Source organism: Hibiscus syriacus, unplaced genomic scaffold (assembly GCF_006381635.1).
Source record: "Hibiscus syriacus cultivar Baekdansim isolate YM2019G1 unplaced genomic scaffold, ASM638163v2 tig00111834_pilon, whole genome shotgun sequence".
Taxonomy (NCBI): domain Eukaryota; kingdom Viridiplantae; phylum Streptophyta; class Magnoliopsida; order Malvales; family Malvaceae; genus Hibiscus; species Hibiscus syriacus.
Window position 1 is genome coordinate 1775936 of NW_024063192.1, and position 25271 is coordinate 1801206.

General features: G+C 37.4%; 3 protein-coding genes and 2 pseudogenes across 3 annotated transcripts; 2 read left to right on the plus strand and 3 right to left on the minus strand.

Annotated features, from left to right (window-relative positions):
- The first annotated feature begins 5482 nt into the window (after positions 1 to 5482).
- Positions 5483 to 9853, plus strand: LOC120171449. The gene is made up of 11 exons (XM_039179156.1): positions 5483 to 5915; positions 6031 to 6265; positions 6402 to 6549; positions 6657 to 6764; positions 6860 to 7017; positions 7320 to 7485; positions 7700 to 7836; positions 7946 to 8633; positions 8763 to 8875; positions 9081 to 9336; positions 9442 to 9853. The coding sequence occupies exons 1-11, from the start codon at positions 5729 to 5731 to the stop codon at positions 9730 to 9732; spliced, it is 2487 nt and encodes an 828-aa protein (XP_039035087.1). The 5' UTR covers positions 5483 to 5728; the 3' UTR covers positions 9733 to 9853.
- A 2405-nt stretch (positions 9854 to 12258) lies between these two features.
- Positions 12259 to 13514, minus strand: LOC120171450 (pathogenesis-related thaumatin-like protein 3.5). Its single transcript, XM_039179157.1, has 2 exons — positions 13341 to 13514; positions 12259 to 13247 (listed from the first exon to the last, which is right to left on the minus strand). Exons 1-2 carry the CDS (start codon positions 13396 to 13398, stop codon positions 12577 to 12579), a joined length of 729 nt encoding a protein of 242 aa, XP_039035088.1. The 5' UTR covers positions 13399 to 13514; the 3' UTR covers positions 12259 to 12576.
- Positions 13515 to 14029: 515 nt separating this feature from the next.
- On the minus strand, positions 14030 to 17346 carry LOC120171451 (annotated as a pseudogene).
- A 1004-nt stretch (positions 17347 to 18350) lies between these two features.
- Positions 18351 to 19483, plus strand: LOC120171466 (probable E3 ubiquitin-protein ligase RHC1A). Its single transcript, XM_039179174.1, has 2 exons — positions 18351 to 19280; positions 19418 to 19483. Exons 1-2 carry the CDS (start codon positions 18398 to 18400, stop codon positions 19450 to 19452), a joined length of 918 nt encoding a protein of 305 aa, XP_039035105.1. The 5' UTR covers positions 18351 to 18397; the 3' UTR covers positions 19453 to 19483.
- Positions 19484 to 20616: 1133 nt separating this feature from the next.
- Positions 20617 to 24407, minus strand: LOC120171403 (annotated as a pseudogene).
- Positions 24408 to 25271: the final 864 nt, after the last annotated feature.

Sequence of the window (25271 nt, forward strand, 5' to 3'; positions counted from 1 at the left end):
AAATACTAACTTCACAGTGTTAAAGTAAAAAGTTTAGCAGTTTTGGCAGCAACCGAATAAATTTACTAAGCAATCTAAGTGAAATGGTTAATTTAAGTGAAATTACGAGTAATTTATCATCAAGTTAAATATGGAAAATCTTAAACTTACCTCGTTACGTAGAGTATGAACCTCATTCTGCAACGATACTACCATCTCACGTAGAGCGGCAACCTCACCACGTAAAGTAGACACCTCCACACGCCATGCACCATCGTTATCAAGTAGAGTACCGATCTCCTCACGCAAGGCATTGACCTCATCACGTAACTCCCTTGACTCATCCCGTGGAGGTGGAGAATAGGGAGATAGAAGTCGTGGCATCTTTTCCGGTCGCCTATCATGAGGTGATGGTGGAGAAGAGGCTCGATGATGTGACGGGATAGGTGATGGCTCTCGTTGTAGAGGTGTATAGTCGGGTCGATCAGGTGATGGCTCTAGGTGAGGTGATGGCTCTCGAAGTGGAGGAAGTGGAGGCTGCTCATCATTCGTGCCATCAAGAAAACGCTGACTAGCTTGCCACCAATCAGTGGCAAGCTCAGCCTCCGTGGGTGTCAGTCTCATTAATGGAATGTCGGCCTCCTAAAAATATAAAAACTCAAACAAAGTTAAACGTCTAATATTAATAACTTGTTTATATATGATAGTATTTGTGTTAACTTACATTATTTATTGTCGCATATGGTATTAAGTCTTCCCAATCCAACAGACGTTTCCTCTTCCAGGAAATAGCCCTGGGAATATCATTTGAAGTTTTTATTGCATATGTCTTCATGGCGGGAAAGGCCTCGAATATCCAAATCTACAAACAATATAATAACAAACATTAGTAATTGTTAAATAATTAATTATAATTTTGAAAACATTATATAGAAATTCTTACCTTAAAAGCCCAAACAAAGCCTGACAAAGTGTATTTCGACCCATCGCCCCGTAAACTTTTGCGGTCATCAAAGGCAGACGACAACTTAGTCCAGGTAGCTTTCCATATATACGAACCCCACGGAAACAGATTCCATGCATTTAGGTCCTCTACCAATAATATTAGCTCCTGAGGAATAGGTTGTCTGGCCTCTCTGCCTAAAAAGCCGGCATACAAAAGTAGTAGAAGGCATACTCGGACAACATCGACGTCATTCATCCGAGTAAAACCATCTTTCTTATTAAACAATTTCTTCATGTCGTCGACGTGTAAGTTCGGCTTCTCTATTGACTCATCAGGAAAAACTCTGGATAACCATGATGGGCAGGTGATATGACGAGTGTACCGGCCTACATCATCGTGTCCGAATCGTAGACCAGTGATTAAGCATAACTCCTTCCGCCCAAAACAAGTATACGCCGGTGGAAAATGAAACCATATCTCTTCCTCACCACATTGTATACTGTCGGGTAGATCGCTAGTCATGGTCTGAAGCCACAAATGGGTCAAACTAGCATCTCCACTCGGATGTTGTACTCTTAGCCATGGCCCGAAGCAGGTTTCTTCAAATAATTTTCTTTTTGCAGGTGAAAGCTTCGAAGCAATTGTAGTGGCTAGGATAACTTTATTCCTTAATGTCAATGAAGCCGAAAAAAATTTCTACAAAAAAACAATAAACATACCAAGTTAGATATACCAAAAATTACACTGTCAATATATACCAAAAACAAAACAATAAACATAAATAGTAGTTTATTCTTGAAACTAAAATTTGCAACACTGTTTTTGTCTTTTGGTTGAAATAAAAATCGCAACGAGATAATGAGAATCGCAACGCGGAAATGACTATCGCAACGAGAGAATCGCAACGCGAAATGACTATCGCGACCAGACAATCGCAACGCGAAATGACTATCGCGACCAGTCAATCGCAACGCGAAATGAAAATCGCAACCGCGAAATAAAAATCGCAACGCGAAATAAAAATCGTAACGCGATTATCTCGTTGCGATAGTTATTTCCGCGTTACGATTTTCATTCTCGAAACTATTATTCTTCTGCATTACTTCAACCAAAAAGACAAAGCAAAGACAAATACTAACTTCACAGGCTAAACAGTTTAGCAGTATTGGCAGCAATCGAATGAATTTAATAAGAAATCTAAGTGAAATGGTTAATCTATTATTGAAATTACCAGTAAACTTATCATCAATCTCAATATGAAAAACCTAAAATAATGCAAAAATTTCAAAATAAAAATAAAAAAAACTAACCCTCGGAGGTTGATTTTCCATTTCTGAATGATTGTGAGGGATTTTTGACTGTGAATGGTTGTGAGGGATTTCGCCGGCGATGGGGACGGAAATCTTCGGAGATGGGGACGGATTTCGCCGTAGAGAGTGAGAGATGGAGATGGGACTGAGTGTTGTGTTTTTGGGTTTGAGGTTATGAGTTGCGATTACTGTGGACGGTTCAGTTTCCGATTTATTAAGAAAAAATTTGTGTTTGGAATTTGAAAAAAAAATACGCGTTAATACGAATGGCGCTATGTAAATCGCGTTGCGAAAGTCAGAATCGCGTTGCGAAAGTCAGTATCTCGTTGCGATTTTGTATTATCGCATTGCGATAGTAAGTATCGCATTGCGATAGTCAGTATCGCATTGCGATTTTCCCAATTCGCGTTGCGATTTACTTCTTCGCATTGCGAATTGGGAAAATCGCAACGACATTGTATACCATCGCAACGCGATTTCCAACTATCGCAACGCGAAATGCAACGCGAATTTGCGATAATGGAGATCGCGTTGCGAATTAGCGATCGCATTGCGATTTTGTTGGTCATTTTGGCAAATCCGGAAAAAGTTGATTAAAATCGTATATTATATGAGATTTTTGATCACTGAGGTTATTTTCTCAAAATAAAATTAAAACAATGGACTATGTGAAAAAGGAGTTATTCTATTAAAAAACTTCTTTTTTTATATAGAAATAACACCAAACCAGCTTCAAATTATAAAACACGTTTAATGCATATATTATAAAACACGTAAGACTATACATATATTATAAAACACGTTTAATGGACTTTGTATTTTATAAAACGTATGATCTATTAATTTTTTTAAAATAAAGTTATTTAATTTTAGATAAAGACAATAATAAATGCATGAAACTCATTTTTTATAAAACGTAAAATCTAATATTTCATTTTATAAAACATGAGATTATCTTACGTGAATAATTTAAAATATTTTTTTAATTAATCTGATTTGGGGTTATTTTTAAAAAATTAATTAATTGGGTTTTTAATACAATAACGCCTACGAAAAATGTAATAGTTGATGACGTTGAAAGTTCACTCTGAGCCTGTTGGTTGTGCTGTCTGATTGAACAGCATAAAAATTAGTAAAATAAAAAGAAAAAAGAATCGATACCCTAATCGATTAATGGTGAAATTAGAGGGTAGGACCTTATGCTGGGATATTGATTTGAATTAGTCTATTTACTATTAAATGAATCAAATTAGTTATATAAAACTAAATAATACAAGATCTGTAGAAGTTACCATTTATTAGCATATAAAAAACCAATTATCGATTAATAGAATTGAAATATATTTAAAAGTGATTAATATCTAGTTTTAGTTTATTTTTAAATTAAGTAGAGAGATATTATGCTCTAAAACAAATGTCGAGATTTGAAAATATTAGATAAAATAATATAAGCATCTTAAACCATTCAACCAATTAATGAGTCTCTAATTTTAATTTGTTTATTAATACAAGAAGTGAAGGACAATGATTTATTTAAGAGGGTTTAGAGATGGCAAACGGGTATAATTGTGTGGATTCCGCATCGCATCCGTTTTAATTGGAGCGGAGATTGGTATAATTTTAGCGGGTAGTGGGCGGGTGTGGATTTATAAAGTGGTACCCGTCGTGGGTGGTGGGCCGGCAATGGGTTTGAGACATTACCCGCCCCGTATCCGCCTGCCCCACATCTGCCCACCCAGCTAAATATCTATTAAATTTTGGACCATTATGAATTTAAATGTAATTTTAGAGACTAATTTATAAATTTTAATATTGTATAATATATAACATATAATTTATCCAAATATTAAGGATATTTAGTCTTTAATCTAGTCTTTAATTAGGGAAATATTCGGCTCTTTGATTAAACCCATAATCCCACTAACCACTTCACTTTTCATGTTCTTTAGCTCATGTTGGCCATCCAAACACAAATTAGCCGTACTATAAGCATTAACATCAAAAGCAGCAGTTTCCATGTTCTTTAGCCCCTCAAAACCCATATTAGGCGCACTATGAGCATTAATATCGAAAGCAACACAACAATTCAGCTCTGCGACTACATGCTCCCTACAATCTGTCTCCATAACATTCGTAGAGCTACTCCTCTGACAAATTGAAGCATGCGCTGCTACCCATCACGAACTGTCTAGGAACCAACTCCAACATCCCATTAGTTTGCTGTCAGGCGGGTTTAGATGGGTATGTCGCTAGTGGGTAGTGGGTGTGGAGATAGATTTGAAAATGTACATGCGTGAGCAGGTGTGGATTTGAAAATTTGTACCCATCATTGGTGGTAGATTGAAAAATATTAAGTGGGTATGAAGATGGAGAAGAGGGTATCCGCACCTGACCCGTCCGTTTACCATCCCTAAGAGGGTTAGTTCAAAACAGTTGTAATGATGGAGGGACGTGACAAAGTATAAGAGGTGGAGTTCCCGGCATGGGCTCTGTTATGGTGCTATTGGGTTTTTGTTCACTAAAATGAATTGAAAGGTAGAGTTTACGAGAGGCCCGAAAGTGCTTGATGAAATGCGCAAGAGGAGCTTTGTGCTTTTGGGCCTCCAGCCATCATATTCGATTAGTCGAGTCGAGACAAAGAGCTAAAACTTATAAGACCGACCTTATCTCTATTAGGATCAGCCAATTTTATTGCTACGATCGCCTTCATTTTCTTCAATGCTCCACGGATTTATTGATTGCCCATGGCGACTCATTATTCGAATATCTACGAGTAAACTTGTGTTCAACATGTTAGGTAGAATTACCAACACTACAAATTTTGAGGAAAATATATTAAACGAAAGTTAAAAACACACAAAGGTGTGGTGGTTTGTTCCAACTTCAAAGACAATTTTAGTTGTTGGGTTGGGTTGGGTTTTATTTCGTGTCAACAAATTTCTCGTTGGTAGAATGATTATAACTCGCAGGTTACAGACAAGGGACAATAAGACAAAAATAACAAGGAAATAGGGATTTAAGACAGGCGATTGGTGAACCAGATCTAATGTGTATTGAGTTTGGATAACGTCTATCGTGGTTAGCTATATGAGGAAAAAATGACAAATATTTCGAGGAAAAAAACATTGATCACAAGTTAAACGAGATGCTTAAAGCTAATATACGTGGTGGTAGTTTGTTCCAACTTAAAAGACAAATTTGAGTGTTGGGTTCGGTCTGGTTTCGTGTCAGCTAGCAAATGTTGAAGCAATCATCCAAGTTTGAAGTTTCTAGCACTAAAAAGAAAGCCAGCCCCTCACGCTTCTCTTCTTCTTCTTCTTCTTCTTTGATTTCCAACATCTTTTGATAGAAACCTGTCTCGAAGCTTGAATCTTTGAACACTGGCTAAAACAAAAGCTTGAATCTTTGGAAATCAGTTACCAAGAAAACTTGTTTTCAACTCAAATCATGGATTCAGCTCTTCAATCTTGAAAGGAAAAAGTTGTAGAAAAAGATGGTTTTAAGTTTGCCGGTTACTCAGTTAAAAGCATCGGATTTTGGGTTGAATTATCTGATAAACAGCAATGAAAACATTTCCAAGTTTGGGTATTTGTCAACAAGATCTGCTTCAAAGCACAAGCTAAGGTTCAAACTTGTGGGAGCTCAGAGGGATAGATGGAAGCTCAATGACATTGACCCCAGTATGAAATTATTCACCTTCTAATCTCTTTATGATTCATAAGTGTAAATTTGTTGGTTTTTTCCAACTTAATTCTGAGTTCTATGCTTGCACTTACGTTTTTGGTCTTTTGACAGAGACTTTGCAAGAAAGAATGAATTCATGGCTGTCAAAGACCCAACATTTTTTGAGTGAGGTAACTTTGCCACTTGTAAAAACCGCTCAAAGTGGAACCGGAAAACCTGATACTGGAAATGAAGCTGGCACTCAAGACATTGAAGACATCTTCATGGCAGAAGGAATCATTCCTAGTAGTATGCCTAATGGAAATCTTTCATTAGCTGCTATTGTGTCTATTGAGCAGTTTAGCAGGTGAAATTATCAAGAATTATGCGAATTGTGTGTTTTGTTGCCCAAGTATACATGTTCCAAGAATGTTTTATTTGATTAACTTAGGACAATGTTTAGTTTGGATTGTGATAATGACTATTGGAAGTTGAGTTTACAGGATGAATGGATTGAGTGGCAAAAGAATGCAGAAGATATTCAAAGCTCTCATTCCGAAACCCGAGTATGATGATGCTCGTAACTTAGTGGAGTATTGCTGCTTTAGGTTCTTGTCAAGGGATGCCTCTGATCTGCATCCCTGCCTCAAGGTCTGTAGAACTATTATTATCCGAATGCTTTATGTCCATTTTTATTATTACTGACTCGCTTTCTGCGTCTCTTACTGTTTTCATGTGTATTATTGATATTTTTACAGGAACATGCATTCCAGAGATTAATGTTCATCACAATGCTTGCTTGGGAGAATCCTTACAGTGATAAAAACAATTCGCATGCTTATGCACTCACGAAATCTTCTGTTAAGGTCCTTTTCTTTTATTAACATTTAAAGCATTATGGAATAATTACCATTCAAGAGTGGGAGTTTTAAAATCAATATTTTTCTTGGTGTTATTGAAGGGAAAGCTAGTGGGAGAAGAAGCTTTTACTCGAATCGCTCCTGCAATTTCGGGTGTGGCTGATCACCCTACAGTACATAACCTTTTCAAAGCTCTTGCCTGTGATGAACCGGGCATCTCATTAAGAGTGTGGTTAACTTATATCAATGAACTTCTCAAGTAAGCTTCTGATTTCATGCTATTGTTGCTAATTTAATTAAACTTCAACGTCGGTTACTTGACAGTAAAATAAACAATCACTAATTGCTCAACCTCACCATGCTAAAAATATTAAATATATCTAAGTTTTATTCTCCTTCATATTTCCTTTCCTTTCGTTTTATTTTTTTTGTTTTATTACCGGAGCCTTGACAGTAGAAGTACAATGGTATTGAACACAGGTTGTTGCACCCTTTTTAACGTGTTACTTTCATTTGTTATTGCCGTAGTGCTAAGCTTGATTCCTGCTAGTTCTAGTGTAGAGTGCATGAAGGAAGGAGATCGTATCAAATCCATGAATATCCTCAGCTTTCAGATGAAAGAATCTTGTGCGTCGGCTCTAGCAGGAAACGACCTGTTCTAAAATGGGAGAATAACATGGCATGGCCTGGGAAACTTACTCTAACCGATAAAGCCCTGTACTTCGAGGTACATTTTCTCGATAATAACTTGTCTATCAACTTTATGTTGTAGCCCATGATACCTTTTCATTAGTTCATGAGTTGACTGGTAAATGCAGACTCATTTCTAGAACACTAAGCAAATGAGTTGAAAAGTTCGAAAATTTTTAACGAGTTTGCGAGGGAACTTAGAACAATCAAAATAATTGCATGGGAGATTGATGACTTTTATGTTGTTGCAGGCTGTTAAATTTAAAGGTCAAAACGATCCAATAAGACTTGATCTTACAGGTCCGGGATTGGATGTTAAGAAAGTAAAAGTCGGGCCTTTCAACTCAGGGCTTTTTGACTCTGGAGTAGCTGTTTCATCGGGTCCGGGGTGAGCTTCTCCAGTGTTTTGTTGCTGACTTAGCCATGTAGTTGAAGGTCCATTTTTTCCCCGTTGGAATTCCTCTTGAATAAATAATTATTTTTGAACTTGTATTCAGAACGCAAACATGGGTGTTGGAGTTTGTCGACTTGGGAGGTGAATTGAGGCGAGATGTTTGGCACGCATCTATCAGTGAAATTATAACTCTACACAAGTTTCTTAGTGAGTATGGACCGGATGATAATGACCGATCACTGTCCCAAGTATTCGGTTCTCAAAAAGGGAAGCAAAAGGCTACGACTGGTGCCGTTAATGGCATTGCTAGACTTCAAGCACTCCAGTTCATGCGAAAGTTGTTGGATGATCCAATCAAACTTGTTCAGTTATCGTTTTTGCAAAATGCACCCCATGGTGATCTCGTGTTCCAAACTCTAGCCGTAAACTATTGGGGTGGACCATTAGTTGTAAAAGCTACGGATGCGGGGTATCAACGAGCTGAAGGAACAATCCCTTCTGAATCAGCATTAGATATCAGCGATCATGTATTTGACATCGACGGAAGTGTTTACCTGCGGAAGTGGATGAGATCTCCATCTTGGGTTTCTAGTGCTTCCATTAGTTTTTGGAAGCATTCTTCAAGTAGACCAGCAGTAGTGCTAAATAAAAATCTTGTTGTGGCTGATAAGTCTCTCATTGAAAGGGCAGCAGGGATCTGTAAACAAAAATACCAGGCAGTGGAAAAAACTCAAGCCACCATCGATGCAGCGAAACTTGAAGGGATACCCAGTAATATCGACCTTTTCAAGGTTCGCATCTATTTACTATGTTTTTTTTGGCTTCTTATCATGCGTTTGTTCTTGTTTCAGCATGTCCTGTTTATTTTATACGTATAACCTATACGACAATCGGTTGAACTGATGCTTCTCTTTACACAGGAACTTCTTCTTCCTTTTACAATCACTGCTCGGAATTTTGACAAGCTTAGACGCTGGGAGGAGCCACACTTGACTGTCTCTTTCCTTGCATTTGTTTATACAATTATTTTCAGGTTCGTGGTCTACATTTCGGTCTCTACATTTAGAAATTTGTTCTTTACTTTCGAGCTTTAGCTCATGGTTAAAGAGTGGGGTTACGAGCTTTATCTTGTGATAGAAGGCGACGGTCTTATTTGTTAGCAACCTTTGTTGTTATTTTCCCTCTTATCACTCCATATGAGCACTGATATGCTGATTTGTTGAACATTTATGCCCTAGAAACCTGCTTCCATATGTTTTTCCGGTGGCTTTGATTGTCTTAGCAGCCTGCATGCTAACCCTTAAAGGCCTCAAGGAGCAAGGTCGTCTTGGTAGATCTTTCGGGAAAGTCACTATACGTGATCAGCCACCTTCAAATACTATTCAAAAGATCATAGCAGTAAAAGATGGCATCCGCGACGTGGAGTATTTTCTCCAGAATCTGAACGTTACTCTCCTGAAATTACGCACGATCCTCCTTGCCGGTCAGCCTCAGGTACGATGCCATGATTCACGAATGCGAACGCAACAAGAACATTGTGACTCTATACTGCTTTGGCAAATTTGGAATCAATTATATTCATTTAACATTTTTTTGCAGATAACAACCGAGGTTGCTCTAGTGTTTTTAATGTCCGCAACCATTCTTCTCATCATACCTTTCAAGTACGTACTTGCGTTTGTTCTATGCGATCTCTTCACCCGAGAGCTCGAATTCAGGAGGGAAATGGTCAAGAGATTCCTAAACTTCTTGAAAGAGCGTTGGGTTACGGTGCCGGCAGCCCCCGTAATTGTATTACCGTTTGAAGACAAGGAGTCCAAATCAGTGAACCAAAAAAGCCAAACTGGTAAAAATGCAATCAGAAACAATGCAGAGGGATTGGAGACGTAGTTTTTTGACATCCATATACACTTTGTAGTTCTATAGTGAAAAAAATCAGTTCTTTTATGCTCATAAGCATAAGCATAGAAAGAGTTGCAGACATTGAAATTCGAACATAGAGATTGTAACACCCTCAACCCGTACATGATCCGGATACAAATCCGAGGTGTCAAATTTAATTTTCAAAACTTTGACTCTTGTAAAATGCGATTAAAACTTGACAATGAAAACAAATTTAATAAACTTAGTTAAAATACATATCAGAGCATATATTATTTAAACATTTATGATATATGCCAACCAAAATTTCCAAAACAAAAACATACAATTCAAATTTCACTGATCTGATAATCTTCACAGGTATGATGTCATGCGCTTGTTTATTCGACTTACTCCTCGAATCTCTTTGAACCTACGTGTGAAAATAATCACACGCTAAGTCTATTACTTAGTGAGGTATAATGAATATAATAAAACAATAAATCATTTATTTAAATATTTCCAAAAGAAATATTATTTACAAAAACTTCATACCCTACATAATTTATAACATCTACTATTAAACATTAATTAACTTTTATCCATTTGACACTTGCTTATATATTTCCTTGAACTCATTTCATATAAAAACCAATAGACTCTTCATGAAAAACATTGTATACTATTACACATTAGTCAAATTATATCAATTTGTCTTATTAGCCCAAAGTATATCATTGAGAACTCAAGATATGTGAGTACATTGAGGTTGTGCACTAATTGCAGTCACCACTGCTCATATGATTTACACCGAAGTGCCACGTAGAATATGCATTGAAGTGCCACATAGATTTGTCCCGAAGGACCGCGTAGAAATTTGTCCCGAAGGACCGCGTAGAACCCTGACTCTTGGCATGCCAACTATACCTCTAATTGTCATAAAATATACTTTGGGCTTATTCCATATAATTATTTCACATTTATTATTTATGTATCTTTTAGTCACATATTCACATAGGTATTTTCACGTAGGATATTTTCACTTATAACATTCTCACATAGAACATATTCATATGTATCATATAATCATATATTGGCTTAACTCAAAATCATTTATTTTTCTCGATAGAAATCATTCACATAATCAATATAATTAAAATATTTCATATGTGATAAAAAGAACTTAGCATATAAAATAGTTTGGGTAATTCACAACCAAACTCATTCAAAGAAACTATTTAACAAAACAAGGTAAAATATATATAATAAACAATTTGAAAATAATTTCTTTCCAAATCAGCCGAGGTTGACTCATCGCAAATATTCCTCATTCCATATTTTGAAAGCATAAATAAAATACACTCACTTTTGCCTCACGTAAATCCTAAACGAAATCTTTTTTCTTTTTGTTCAATCTCTTACTATGTCAATTTATCCGATACGCTTTTGATCCAAATCTACATATAGAAAAGTCCAATATCAATATTGAATTTCCATTAACGAATAACCAATTAGTACTTACATAATCAGAATAAAACCCTTCATTTAACATTTTAGACTGAATAGTATTGGTAATCTACCCACAGTATTGATATTTTTCTTCTATAGTACCGATACCCACTTTAGTATCGATACCATTTTGGCATTCTGGAAATTCCATTTTCAATTACAGTACCGATACCTTACTCCTGGTATCCATACCTCCACATCAGTATAGATACTACTTTAATCAGTATCGATATTGTTCATCCGATTCATACTATTTATTTCAATTTAACCTTATAGTATCGGTATTGTTCTTCCAGTACCGATACCCTTCCCTAGATTGTACATCTTTCACTTCGAATTTTACCCACACTTCACCTAAATCTTATACTTTTAGCTCCAATCAAACCCTTAAACTTACTAATATTTATCACAACTAACTTATATCTATTAATTACCTTTTAACTTCCAAATTCTTTACGGAACACTTAAAACTAAAAATCATTCCAAATATTCAAACATGTTCTCAATCATTTCTAAGACTTCAAATTTCTTATTCACACCATTGACAAGTCAAATATGCTTTTAGAATTCAATTACTAACCAAATTTCATCATCACTTAAAAACTCATTTTATTAATACATTCTTAATTCACCAACTCTTAGTTTCTTTTTATCCTAAAGCTTTCCTTAAGTTTCTATACCACTCAAGGCTTCAAAACCAAAATGAAAGGATTAACAAACTTTAAAAGAACTCATCTTGACAAGAGAGTTTTACGGTGGAAGAGAAGAAGAAGAGCTTCCAGATTTTTCTTTTTTACTTCTTCCTTTTTTTATCACATGTTATATAGCCTTAAGAAATGAATTTTAAATTCATTCATGCTAGAAGATCTCTTTGTCATTCTATTCTTCCATCTTTGATAATAAGTCTTAGACATAAATTTCAAAATCAGTTCTTAAATTTTTCAAATTATTCAAGTCAAACCATAAATTTTAAATCCTTACATTTCAGTCACTGACCCGATATTTGGGGTATTACAGATATACACTTTGTGTTTTTATCTACCACGACGATTCTTCTCATTACACACAGAAATAAACAGCATAACATGAATTTAGATTTCAAAATGATACAAATCAAAACAACTTTGACCGGAATCATCTAAAAGAAAATTTGTAAAATGGAAGCGAACGGCAATGCCAGCATCACAATCCTCCATGTTTGAGAGAATGCTTTAAAGCCCTCTGATGTAACACTGCAAACAAGCTTCTCATCCTGAAAGCTGCATATTGTATTGTTCCTGAAACCAGCAAATACCCATTTCTCAATGCTATACTATACATACATACATACATACATACATATACATTTGAAACTATGATATTACTTTACCTTGTTGCACAAAATGCCAACATGTAATCTGATGCAGAGCAAGTTATGATACTAATACGGTCATCATAAGCATAGCTAGATGCTGCAGGGCAAACTTGTTTGAAACTCTTGGAATAATTCGAAGGCAAACAAGCAACTGGATCTTTGTACGCCCCACGGCAACAATATTCATCAGTATTGAAGGCATCGCAGGCACTTCTGCAACCGGCAACCTTCCCTTCTTTCTTAAAAACGAGATCCGATGAACAATTTTGCCTCAAGTCTCCGTCACACCCAGCTATGCTGCAGTTTCCTTTACCACCACCAGGCTTAATCACGATAGGCAAATTAAAGCCATCCACGAGGCTAACATCGTAGTAATCGATATCGCCAAGTGTGAATTCAGCAATGGTAACAGGGAGACTACCGGAGCTTGTACAATTAACAGAAGTGCCACAGTTGCCTGTCTGGCATGTTCCATTTCCGTTTTTATCGAAACTGCAACCTGTTCGACCCCATATACGACCACTCCAACCGTTCGGGGCATCGTAGAAGGCGGTTTCTCCTGGTTTCAACGTAAATCCTTCGCCATGGAAGTTGCTTCCGTCTGTGATTATCGCTGGCCATATCGTGTCTTTGCACTGATTCACGAGAGTAAAATTTTTCGCATTCGCATGCTTTGTTGCACCTTATCATCAAATATAAATGCAAAGTGATTACATTTACAATTTAGCACAAAAACTTGTAAAAAAAACAGATACAACTAAAACGGTAAAGTTACCTGATGCAAAGATGATGAAAATGCAGAAAAATAAAATGGGATGATGAGGCAATGCCATAGTAGAGTAAAGCTGCAAGCAAGAGGCACTTGGAGACAGCCATGTAAGGCTAATGTTGGTTGGTTTTAAATGAGCATAACTTGCTCAAATGGGGGGGGGGGGGGGGGGAGAATACGTGAGGGAGTTGGTGAATCTACAAGCGCTTGCCGGCAGAATCCCAAAAGACTGACTTTGCTTACTTCCTCAACTAATCGATACCTTGTCTCTACCGTATAATGTAGTTTTTGGCACTTTCTTGTCTTACAATCTTCGATATTTCTTTTACTTTTCCTTCTCTCACTTTCTAAGAGGTATTTGTTTGTGATAAGAGCTAATTAAGTTGGTTGCGTTTTGGGTTCGAATCCCAAGGATTGTCAATTTTCTATGCAATTGTATTTCGACATCGTACTACAAATGTTCTTGTTTTTTCAGTTCGAGTTAAAACCTTAATTTAAAATTCAATTTTGAGTTTAACAGTGTATATGTTCAACATTAAATTGATAACCACTGCTAATGATATTTCGTTGAAGAAGCTATTTTCCGAAGAAAGCACGTTTCGTGTAAAGAAACCCTGAAAGGAGAAGCTGAAGAAAGTAAGGTATGAAATGGCCACACAATCCTCTATTGTGGTTCATCTCAGTAAACAAGGATCTACCAAAAAATAATATCCCTTGCAATTCATTAAGGGCTCTCAACTTGGAGTGTAGCACTTCATTAAATATGACCAAATATTTAACATTCAATCTAAAACTAATACGAACAGTCGAGAACTCTTCCCCCCAAAATCATCTACAAGCTACACTTTATGTGATTCATCAAGCAGCAAAATTGGACAGCCATGCCAGCCAACTATGTAGAGCCTGCAGTTACCTTCTTCCGGACAATCCTCTTTCTCCGGGCCTTTGGAGCTCCAGTTTCTCCATTGGCAACGGAACTGCATTTCCTTGCCTGATGCCAAGAAGTCCAAGGCCGGAAACGACGGCGTTCTTGGATATAAACCATTTAGAAGATGACCTAGCGCCATCCTCAGAAGGTCTGTTGTAAGCTTTCAAGAGGTCATCTGAATGAATGAGCGTATCCACCTCAACACCTAGCCAAACCATCCTTGATCTCTCCCCTAATTGAACATTCAAAACCCTGCACAGGACGGTTAGGTGAGACAAAAAAAATACCACAAACTCCATGTACGTCATCAACAGAAAGAAGGAACCACTGAGCAAATTGTCAGAAGTATTTGGCACAACAAAAACAAGAGAAACAAAGAAAGGGATATGGAAGGCGGATGTGTGTGAGAGAGAGAAAGAGACCTTAAAGCTGTGCTGAAGAACAACGCTACACCAATGACATCAAAATGGTTGAAAACTGCTTGATCAAATCCACATAAAAGCTGTTATCTAAGGTTTGCATAGAGTCCAAGGAATGCACCATAACCGAGTGCATTGGTACTCACAGATAACCTGCCAACAGTTAAAAAAATGCCACCATTAATGCACAAGTAAAATAAGCCTACTAACAAGAAGAAAGGGTTCTCCTTTCCAAATAAATGGAACAAAAAGATAACTGAAGATCAGTGAAATCTACTTACTTTTCCTTCTTTTTACCAGCTAGAAAATTTGATAGAGAGCCTTGCACTGCTCCAGCAGCTAATCCAACAACAGTCAACTCTGCTGCCTTGTAGAAAAGAGAATGGATTCTCTTTTGCAAGTCAAATTCTCTAAGTGGGTAACTCCGTTCAAATATATTGTTTGGAAGCTTCTGCAACGTGTTTTGCAAGTCAAACCGGAAGGTGTTTCCATAAGAACAACATGGAGCAAGAGACCAAACTACAAGAGCTGCCACTGTGAGAACATTCATTAGAGCAAGATCCCATTCTTGCTTAATCCTGTACACAAAGTAAATCAACTCTATTAATTTGATTTACCAAAATGGAAACAAGGCAAACATGCATCGCATCATGTTATTTAAAATCACCTATCCTTTCGATTCTTCACCTCCCACCAAACAGAAGTACCAATTGTAGCAACCTCCTCTAAAAGAAGCCTGTATAAAAAGGCAGGATCTGCAAGCATCCTAAAACAGAAAAAGTTTATACGTAAGTATCAATGATAGATTCTACGATATGCTGTAATCTAATATTCATTTCATCCAGATTGCCGGAGACATCCTCAAGAGGCGAACATGAGCGTATCAAGGATTACCTGCCAATAAATGCCAGAGACATTCCTTTTGGGAGTGTTCGAGAAATAAATCTACTGGTGGTTGGTCTGGCATTTATTGCTAAGAATTTTACCATTTGTGCTGAACTGACCAATCCCTGAAGGCAAAACGCTTTTGTCAGCATCCAAACAGAAAAAGTCCTTGACCATGTGATACACCAACAAGAAAAGACGCTAAACCATTTCATAAGCTTGTCGGAGGCCAGCAGGCAATTCCATCATTGTCTTCTGCCACTCATTCAATACAGCATCTACAAATTTTCGATCAAAAAGCTGGAAAGAAAATGAAGGAAAATCCAAGAATTCAAGTGAATATTTATTCCTTAAGCATTTCGCTAAATAAGTTGTTAAATATGCATAATGAATCTGTTAGACTCTGATCTCTTACCTCTTCCAGAAACATCCGCCTTCTAAAGAGTCCACCCTCGTCTCCCTCACCGTCATCATCAAAGTCATCGAAATAATCATCATCGTCTCCATCATCATCACCTCCATCCCCACCTCCACGATTAATTTTCTTTCCAATATCTCCACCGCTCCCCCAGTCGCAAGCTGTAATTTCAAATGCATTAGCCGATTGTTCCAAAATTTTGGAAAATGTTCTCAAGGAAACAAATAATAAATTACACCTAGAGGTAAAAATCTGATTTACAATAAAAAATGAACCTGATACTGAAAACAATAAAAACTATGTAAATGATATTTTAACAAATCAGCTGCTGTAGTTAAATTCATATGTAAATCATGAGAGCTAGATCACATGTGGGCAGGATACCTTAAGATTCAAACAAAAATAACTGTGTTCCTAATTTAGCACTGCAAATGTTTAAGAGTTTTACAAAAAAACAACACCAAAAGGTCCGAAGCACATTCCATTTTCACCATTGTGTGTTGCAGGGTTTTGATCCTAAACTAATATTTAAAAACCTATTTTGAAATTACACGTTATGAAAGGTATAACATATCGAATTTCATTAATTTAACAAGAAGATAAAAACTTTCAAGCAGAAAGTTTCTCTGTTAGCTTCTTACAGCTTAAATAACAGAAATAAGTTAAATTTTCCATCTGAATTCATTCTACATATGAAAATCTTTTTACTGAAGTATATAAAATCGTTAGTTAAATTCAAGACAACCCTTTTCTCCACATATTTGATAAAAAAAACTAGCCTTTAATATTTGCGGAGTTTTGATATCTAAATACTAAGCAAGTTCTTGCTCTAATTAAGCTTAATTAACTCATTACGCAAAAGCTACATCATTGAAAGCCAACCTCAGGGCTAGACGCTGAGTCATGTCAAGTTTCCCTTTCTCCAAAGTAACCGCACCAAACGCACCGTGTTTTCCTCCTTTCATAACCGGCTCCACCTCACTCGAACCCGAAGAGCCGAGCTCCAACGGAGCCGGAGATGCCGAGAAACAACGCTCGAGAGTAGCGACGGAGTAATCAACACCGTCGATTAAAGAAGATGAAGAACATCTCACCGTTTGATTCTTCTTGAACCTACACGATAAAGGATGAGCCTGGGGCGGCAGTCTCTGTTTTAATAACAATGTTTTGGGAAGCGGAGATGCTTGGAAGACTATATGAGACATTTTCGCGCATTTGGATGGAGAGAAAGTTGCTTATACTTTCCTCCCACGAAGTGAGAGAGAAACTAAAAGAGAGAGAGGCATAAGGGATTTGGGGTGGTTTTTGATGGATGGTTCGGCTGACCCAACCCAATCCGATTGGCGAGGAAAAATAAGTGAGTTGACTCGGTTGCCATTTTAGCGAGTGGAATCAGCCTGCTCTTTGAGTTTGGATCGTGTCGTTGTCACGTTGTGGGCTCATTTTCTTGGGCCATACAAACTGAAAGTGAGAGTTCTTTTCAGCCACCAATTTATTTTAAGATCGACTTGACAATTTAATCCTTTATTTTTATCCATCTTTGTGTTGTCTTTTATAATAAATTATTTTAAATAGTTTTTTCGTACTTTTTAATTTAGATAAATAATTCAATGTTCGTATTATGTCTCAATTGTATATTCGTCATCTTTGTCTAAATTTAAATTAAATATATATTATTGTAATCCAGTTCCACATCTTCGTCTTGGTTAATCTTGATCGATCCGGGTCGCACGCCTAACTTTGGTGGGTGAGTCTACAACGGAGATTTTCTACATTTACAATAACTCAAACCTGAGACCTTACTTAAACGATATTAAATTAGTTACTAATTAAACTAACCCGTTGATTATTTCTATGTATATTTGATATTCATCATATGCATATAATTTTCGTTGTTATTTCCTAAATTATTCAATATGTATAATACATCATAATAATTACAATTTGAATTTATATTCATTTACTTCAAAATTATATCATTATACATATTACATGTTAATACAATGTATTTCTAAACTTTAATTTATAAATATTTTAGCATTTAAATAAGTAAAATTTTGCAATTCATTACAACGATACCTCAAACAGAAAATAACCTTAGAAAAGGAAATTAAAAACCATTGATTCAAGTTAACTCTCTACAAACAAAAACTATACAACGAGTTAACATCAATTATCAATTCATCCTTTGCTTTTCCTACAAGTAAGACAGAAAAACTGGGGAAAGTGAAGAACACAAATCCAGGAAAATACAGAACATGTCAAAGAGAAAAGGAATCCTTTGCTGCATGTCTCCAAGATATTCTCTCCTCTCTTTCTCACGTATATAATGAGCTCTGAATTCTTCTTCCATAATCTGGAAAAAACCATTTCTAAAAACACACATTAATCCATTTTCATAGCCAACCGAACCATGTCTCTAAGCAGCCATCGTCGTCCTGGTGTTATAGTTAATGGAGTCCGTAGGATGAGAACCTACCATTATTTCTGGTGTCTCCATTGCCAACGAACCGTAAGGTTCACCAATCCAAACCCTTTTGAAACTTATTGTCCCCATTGTTTTCGTCAACTTAGTCACGAGCTGGATGTCTCAAGGCCTAGGCTTCAAGCTGATCATGGCCTCGAACCCTACGAGACGACTACCAGGTTATTCGATACGCTGGCCGCCGCTCTCGACCCTTTGACCAGGCGTCAAAGCACTAATAGAAGAACTCGTTGGGATCAATCAGGACCCGAGATGAGACCTATGGTCACTCTCGTTGAACGACCTCGCGAGCAGTCGAGTTCTATCGTTGCGCCCCAGGATACAGGCAACGAGATAGATGGTTTCATCGAAGGCTTAACTGGGAACGACAGGCCAGGGCCGCCACCAGCGGCTGCTTCAGCCATCGAAGCGTTGCCGGTGGTGAAAATCACGGAAAACCATCTGATAAACGTCACTCACTGCCCCGTTTGCAGGGATGAGTTCAAGGTCGATGGCGAAGCAAAAGAGCTACCGTGCAAGCATTTGTATCACTCTGATTGTATCGTACCTTGGTTGAGCATTCACAACACCTGTCCCGTTTGTCGCTACGAGATCGGTGATGATAACGACACTGCCACCGCCGATGATGATCAAACCGGTGAAATGCTTTTTCGGGACATCGGTTTCGTTGTCGACGATCTTGCGAATGGGCTTACCCGATTGCGAACTCGGTTCCTTTCTTCAGGGCCTCTTCGTGCATTCTCTCACTGGACGCACCGATATCTCGATTTTCTCGGTAGCAGAACCAATGCAAGTAATCTCTCTCGCGAGGGTAGGATCAATTGTCAGAGCTTAATCTTCTCCTTGCTTATTGTTTACATATATATATGTACGTATATACGTATATTACTAACATATATATAATATATCTAGAAATTCTGTAACCCAGCTGCTATGCTTTTCCCACAGCTAGCTCCTGGTGGCCATCTTGGTTCATTCTATAGCTTCTGTCTACTCTAAAAATCACCAGCGTGCTAATAATGGTAATATTTTCAACGCTTTCGAAGGCGGGCATGCATATATGTATGTGTGTATATATATATATATTTTGAATCTATATTATACTAACTTTCAAGGCAAAACATAGATGAGAAAATGACAAGTTATTGGAGCTTTACCAGGTATGTTACTGTTCTTTTTCTTTTACATATCTGTCCTGCAAGATGTCCCAGTTCAACTCAGCAAAGAAAAACATAAGTTTTCTTGGAAATTAAGTTGTTTCATGTTTTGTTACTGCTTCCAGCAAATTTTCTTACAAGTTACATGGCTTCTTATGTATCTGCAGTACTTACACATGAAGAAAATATTACTACTGCTTTGAGCTTAGTGTTCAGCCCTAGGGTTAGGGTTTAGTCATTGTTTCGATATAGAAATGGGTGCTTTTGTATGTATACTTGTTATATTCATGTAAAATATTTATAGTCCCTACTCTTACATTCCTCGTTAAATCTTAAAAAAGAAACAAAAATCAATGAAAACAAAGCACTGGCTAAAAAAAAAAGAGGTTATGGCCACACTTCCGGTGGGAGTAGACCAGGTCTCATCGACGTCATCAAGAGGTGGACCCACGGCCACCATCATTATCAGCAGCAGTTATCTGTCACAGCGCGTAGGGTTTTTTTCTCCGGTCCTCCCGCAAAGTACCCTCAGTTACTCGTTAATGTCCTTATAAGTTTTCCTCATGTCCTATCAACCACATGTCTGTATTAAAAACAAAGGCTAACAGATGCTGGTCTACAGAATTTTCCGATGCACACTGAACACAACTGATAACACTAGAGATGCTGTTGCTTTGGGGACCTAATTAAGGTAAGATTGGGTAGATACGATTCGTGAAGAACGACTTGCATTCATAATTGTTTCTTTTCCATGGGATTTATGGAAACCGTGGGTTGATAATTGATTATTGGTTTATCTAGGCTGGTTCTGTGCTGTCTTTTGCTTGCTTGGTGTAGAAGCAATATCCTGTCATCTTGGACCTGCCTGGAAATATGAAGCTAAGGCCACAGTGGTCGGAGAATATTCTCGGGACAAGCACGGTCCTTTTAACTTATCTGGCAGAATAATGTAAACCTCAATGGACCGGATTGTACTTCAACCATTCTAGGTTCATTAACTTGTTCCTCCCCATTCATTAGAAGAATCTAATCAACATGCCATATTCATACAAGTACATACTCTTATTTTCATATATCCTTCATTATTATAAAACACTAGCTTTTACATTTCGCCTTTACCCTACATTATAGTTGCTCAAATGTAACAGCATATCTTTCCACTTGAATCAATATGGTAGATGGTTCTTGAAACGAACGAGGTATACCGGCTTCTCAAGTGGTCAAACCACCTCTAGGAGTTATTCCCTTTGGGAAAAACGTCCCACGTTTTTGTGTGTGATGATACTGTAAGCGAAGTCAGATGAGTGGCCTGCCAAACTTTCCGGCTTTGACAGCAGTCATGTTTCCATCTCGTTTGCGTATAGATCAATTGCATTGACTAAAGGAAAAGGAAAAACTTCGATGCTTCTTGGGTTATTCACAGGTGGTTCTACCGTCCTTGCCATATCAAATTGGAAAATAAACATCACCTGCCATGGACTTTCGTATGTATTGGAACTTCGGTTGGTATGGCACAATTAATCAATTCGATCATAAAAGGAGAAGAAAGATCAAGACTCCCAAAACTCCTAACAAACAGAATTCCGAAGGGAAAACACGTACCCTACAGCTGCAGGACAATGATCACAAAAAACAATCATTACAATTAGCTATAATTGGATTGATAATCAAAAACAAATGCATGTCCAACTGGCATTTCCACGGTTGAAACCACCATTAACAAGCTATAGATAGATGCGAACAGGATGAATCTTATTATAAAATGGAAAAAGAACATAAGCAGAATCGCATAGTTCACTTAGCATAGATGCTTACATGACGGAGATTGTGCTGATGGAGACTTAGCAAGCGGTGCAGAAACTGGGCCTTTTGTTCGCTCCATACCTTGGCCGGCCCGGGATCCATAAGAAACTGAAGGACTTGGTGGTAGACTCGGGGACAACTGTGACTGGGGACTCATTACTGGTGGGTGCTTAGGAATTAAGTGGGAATGAGATCTTAAGGGATGGCTTGGTGGAACTGCAGGACGAGAATACGGACAAGGGGGAGGGGAGTGAATTGATGCAATAGAAGATGCAGGAGAAATTGGAGGAAGAGAAGGGTTGAGATCGCTTCTATGACCCGGTGAATGCAGGGGACTACAGGCAGATGGAGAAGCAGCAACATTTGGTGCCAATGCTGGAGGGCGACTTGGTGCAGAATTAGGATTCGGTGAAATCGATGGCCCTAGAGCCAAAGCCGGAGAAGGAGTGGGAGGAATAGCATGAAGTGTACCCTTCAAACAAGATGATAAGCTAATGCTTTTAACTTTACCAAACACCGAGTTATTGAGACCAAGATTCCTTGCAGGATAGTGCGTGATGATTTGAGCCAACTGCTTTAATCTCTGAGGCAGAAGGTTACCATAATTATCTGACATCACCGAAGCCTGAACTATAACTGGTGACGACATAGTGGAGCCATTTTTGTTTGTTAATTGCACAAACAAGTTCTGCAACGAACAAATAAAAATAATTATAACAAACAAACAAATAGGACTCGAACATTAGGTCATCAAAGGGTACAAAACCTTATGACAAAAAATCTTCCTCTTCCCTCTCTCCACAACCCAGAATTTATGTTTCATCGCAATGATGGAACTTCATGGTCTTAATTTCCTAAACTAGGGTTATGATGCCCAAAAACAAAGCATTGATGAAATTGTCATGTGTCAGAATTGCTCGAGAGTGATATTATACCTCATAAGACCTCAGGCGTAGTCCATACTTAAGTTGATCCTTCAACTCGATGCACTTGTCCTCTATTTCAGACATTGAGTTATACAAAGTAAAATTAAACAGAAACTGGGTTATCTGAAATATGGAAGCAGATTGAACAGGGATCACAGTGATGCCACCACGAAACTTCACAATCTCAAAGTCAGAAGGCTGCCCGAAAATTGAAGACGTCAAAGTTAGATTGGATTGCCGAAGAAACAGCTCAATTAAAGATGATCTCAGCACGCTAAGGGCTACTGGACTTATGGACTCTTATCGAATTGGAAAGAACACCAAACACCACATTAGTAGAGTTAGATACATCTGACTGATGCATGGATAGGATAGCCACCTGTTGAAAAAGAGTAGCTTTAGATCAAGTTTTCACATAATATAGAAGTAATTATGTGTAATGCAATGGAAGAAGTTGAGAGTATAACCTTGGTATCCGGAACGGCTAATTCTTCATAGATATCATACTCCATCTTTTCAATATGTTGAACAAGCTCTGAAACTGGTTTCTGAAGAGTAAAACGTGCATGGACCGGGGCTGTAAAGAATAAACGAATATATAAGCAAGAAACAAGGAAAATCATTTACGGAAACCTATCACTGAACTGAAAAGGTCATTCACTGTGATGGAAATACAATGGAAGCAAAAAGGCACATACTGCTTTCTAATCAAGAAAGAAATAACGAGTCAAGGAAGACCGTTGGATTCAATAAAGAAACGATTAAATGGCACGACATCAAATCACCAGTTTCTATGTGATCAATCGGTCATCAATTTAAGGTATGGAAAACAATAAAAAATAGCACTTGTCTCACAAATTTCACATTTTCATTTACAAGAAAGAAAGGAGAGGAAACCATTGAAACAAACCATTAAGTGTTTGCTTCTTTTGCTAAAAGGAGAAATACTATAAATATAGAAAAACAATCACTTCCTAAGACACTATTTTGATTCGAACCACATCTTATCATAAAAATAAATTGTACTAAAATAGAAAATGCAGTTCCATATAGTCATAAAAAAAAGAACATGCACTCACAGAAATTCTACTAGAAGGTTAAATAAATCCATCCCCCTCTGGGACTTTTGCCGATAACATCCATTAAAACAAGTCAAAAAACTACAATTTTCTCACATAGAACATCAGGAACATATGAAAGAAAAACAAACCAAACATCATATTCTACAACAACAGAATTCCATGTTTAAAATAAATTTTGAATCTAAAAGTCATTCACAAGTACCAGAAGGGTAAATTAAATATTATCATGTATCAATTTATAACAGGAGCCATCAGAGAATCAACATAATTAAAAGGTAAATCAGACATCAATCAGGAAAATACCCAATACCTCTCAATAATAGAGGATCTAAATTAAACCCCAAAAATACAATGAAAAATCAACATACCCATTAGCTAGAAACATCATAAAAACCATGAATTAAGCCCTAACCACGCATAAAATATGAGAAGCTAAATTTGAAAGAAGTCTTACCACTGAGCTTAATAGCTAGCTTAGCATCAAACCCAGAGTTCGAAGATCGCATAGGAAGGATCCAGAAAATCCCAGGCAGCAAAACCGACAAGCTGAGGAACGAAACAAAAACACATCTGAAACTGAACTCACTTGAAAGACTCGACAAGACCATCCAACATCTTCCACACAAGAATCCCGAATGCCCTTCATTGTTCCTTGATTCAAGACCCTGCTCCCTTTGCTGTTGCAGATTTTGGTCCTCATATTTCCCCATTGAAAGTGCATCTGGGGAAAAAAGGGAAAATACCCAACAATATCTCTACCTTTCTCTCTTTATCTGTGAATAACTTGGATCATTTTCTTCTTCTTCTTTTTCACTTACTCTCTCTCTCTCTCTGGAAACCTCCACTTACCAACACCAACAACAACAAGGTGTAGCTTTGCTGAGGGTTGTGGGAAGAAAAGGTGTGGATTGAGAGACAAGCGTTAATGGTGGGCAATGCATATGCCCCTCCCTCTCTGTATTTGCTATTAACTATTAAATTTTGACACCACCCTTTCTCTCTTTTTTTCTTTTATTTTCTTCAAGGGTAACCTACACTATTAGTCATTATACTTTATATTAGGTACGTATTTTAGCATTGAACTTTAAGACGTTTCAATTTTAACATTATAAGTTATTACATTTCAATTAAGACATTTAGCTATTAAATAACACTAGGATGATGTGCACTTTGGTATTGGCGTAGACGTTAAAAGATTTTTTTTTATATTACCATCTTTCTCATCAAATTTAGGATTTTTATTTAGAGAAAATAATCTCATTGACAAAAAATGCATTATAATATACGATTTTAATCAACTTTTTTTTGGATTTGCCAAAATGACCAACTAAATCGCACTGCGATCGATAATTCGCAACGCGATCTTCGGTATCGCAAATCAGTTTCCAGATTCGCAACGCGAACTTCGACTATCGCAATGCGAACTTGGACTATCGCAATGCGAACTTGGACTATCGCAATGCGAATATGTAAATCGCAATGCGATAGTCGAAGTTCGCGTTGCGATAGTCGAATTTGGAAAATCGCAACGCGAACTTCGACTATCGCAATGCGAACTTGGACTATCGCAACGCGAACTTCGACTATCGCATTGCGATTTACATATTCGCATTGCGATAGTCGAAGTTCGCGTTGCGATTTTCCAAATTCGACTATCGCAACGCGAACTTCGACTATCGCATTGCGATTTACATATTCGCATTGCGATAGTCGAAGTTCGCGTTGTGATTTATTCCAAATTCGTTGCGATAGTCGAAGTTCGCGTTGCTTAGTCCAAAATCGTAACGACTGGTGGTATTGCATTTGTTTCTTAAGAATTTTCTCTAAAAAGATA

Bases quoted from the DNA above. Each gene is read 5' to 3' on its own strand.
- LOC120171449 (XM_039179156.1), top strand. From the start codon at position 5,729: ATGGTTTTAAGTTTGCCGGTTACTCAGTTAAAAGCATCGGATTTTGGG. The intron at 6,550-6,656 runs GTCTGTAGAACT...ATATTTTTACAG, and splicing joins ATCTGCATCCCTGCCTCAAG to GAACATGCATTCCAGAGATT. The intron at 8,876-9,080 runs GTTCGTGGTCTA...TTTATGCCCTAG, and splicing joins GTTTATACAATTATTTTCAG to AAACCTGCTTCCATATGTTT.
- LOC120171466 (XM_039179174.1), top strand. From the start codon at position 18,398: ATGTCTCTAAGCAGCCATCGTCGTCCTGGTGTTATAGTTAATGGAGTC. The intron at 19,281-19,417 runs GTAGGATCAATT...CTTTTCCCACAG, and splicing joins AAGTAATCTCTCTCGCGAGG to CTAGCTCCTGGTGGCCATCT.
- LOC120171450 (XM_039179157.1), bottom strand. From the start codon at position 13,398: ATGGCATTGCCTCATCATCCCATTTTATTTTTCTGCATTTTCATCATC. The intron at 13,248-13,340 runs GTAACTTTACCG...TTTGATGATAAG, and splicing joins TTTCATCATCTTTGCATCAG to GTGCAACAAAGCATGCGAAT.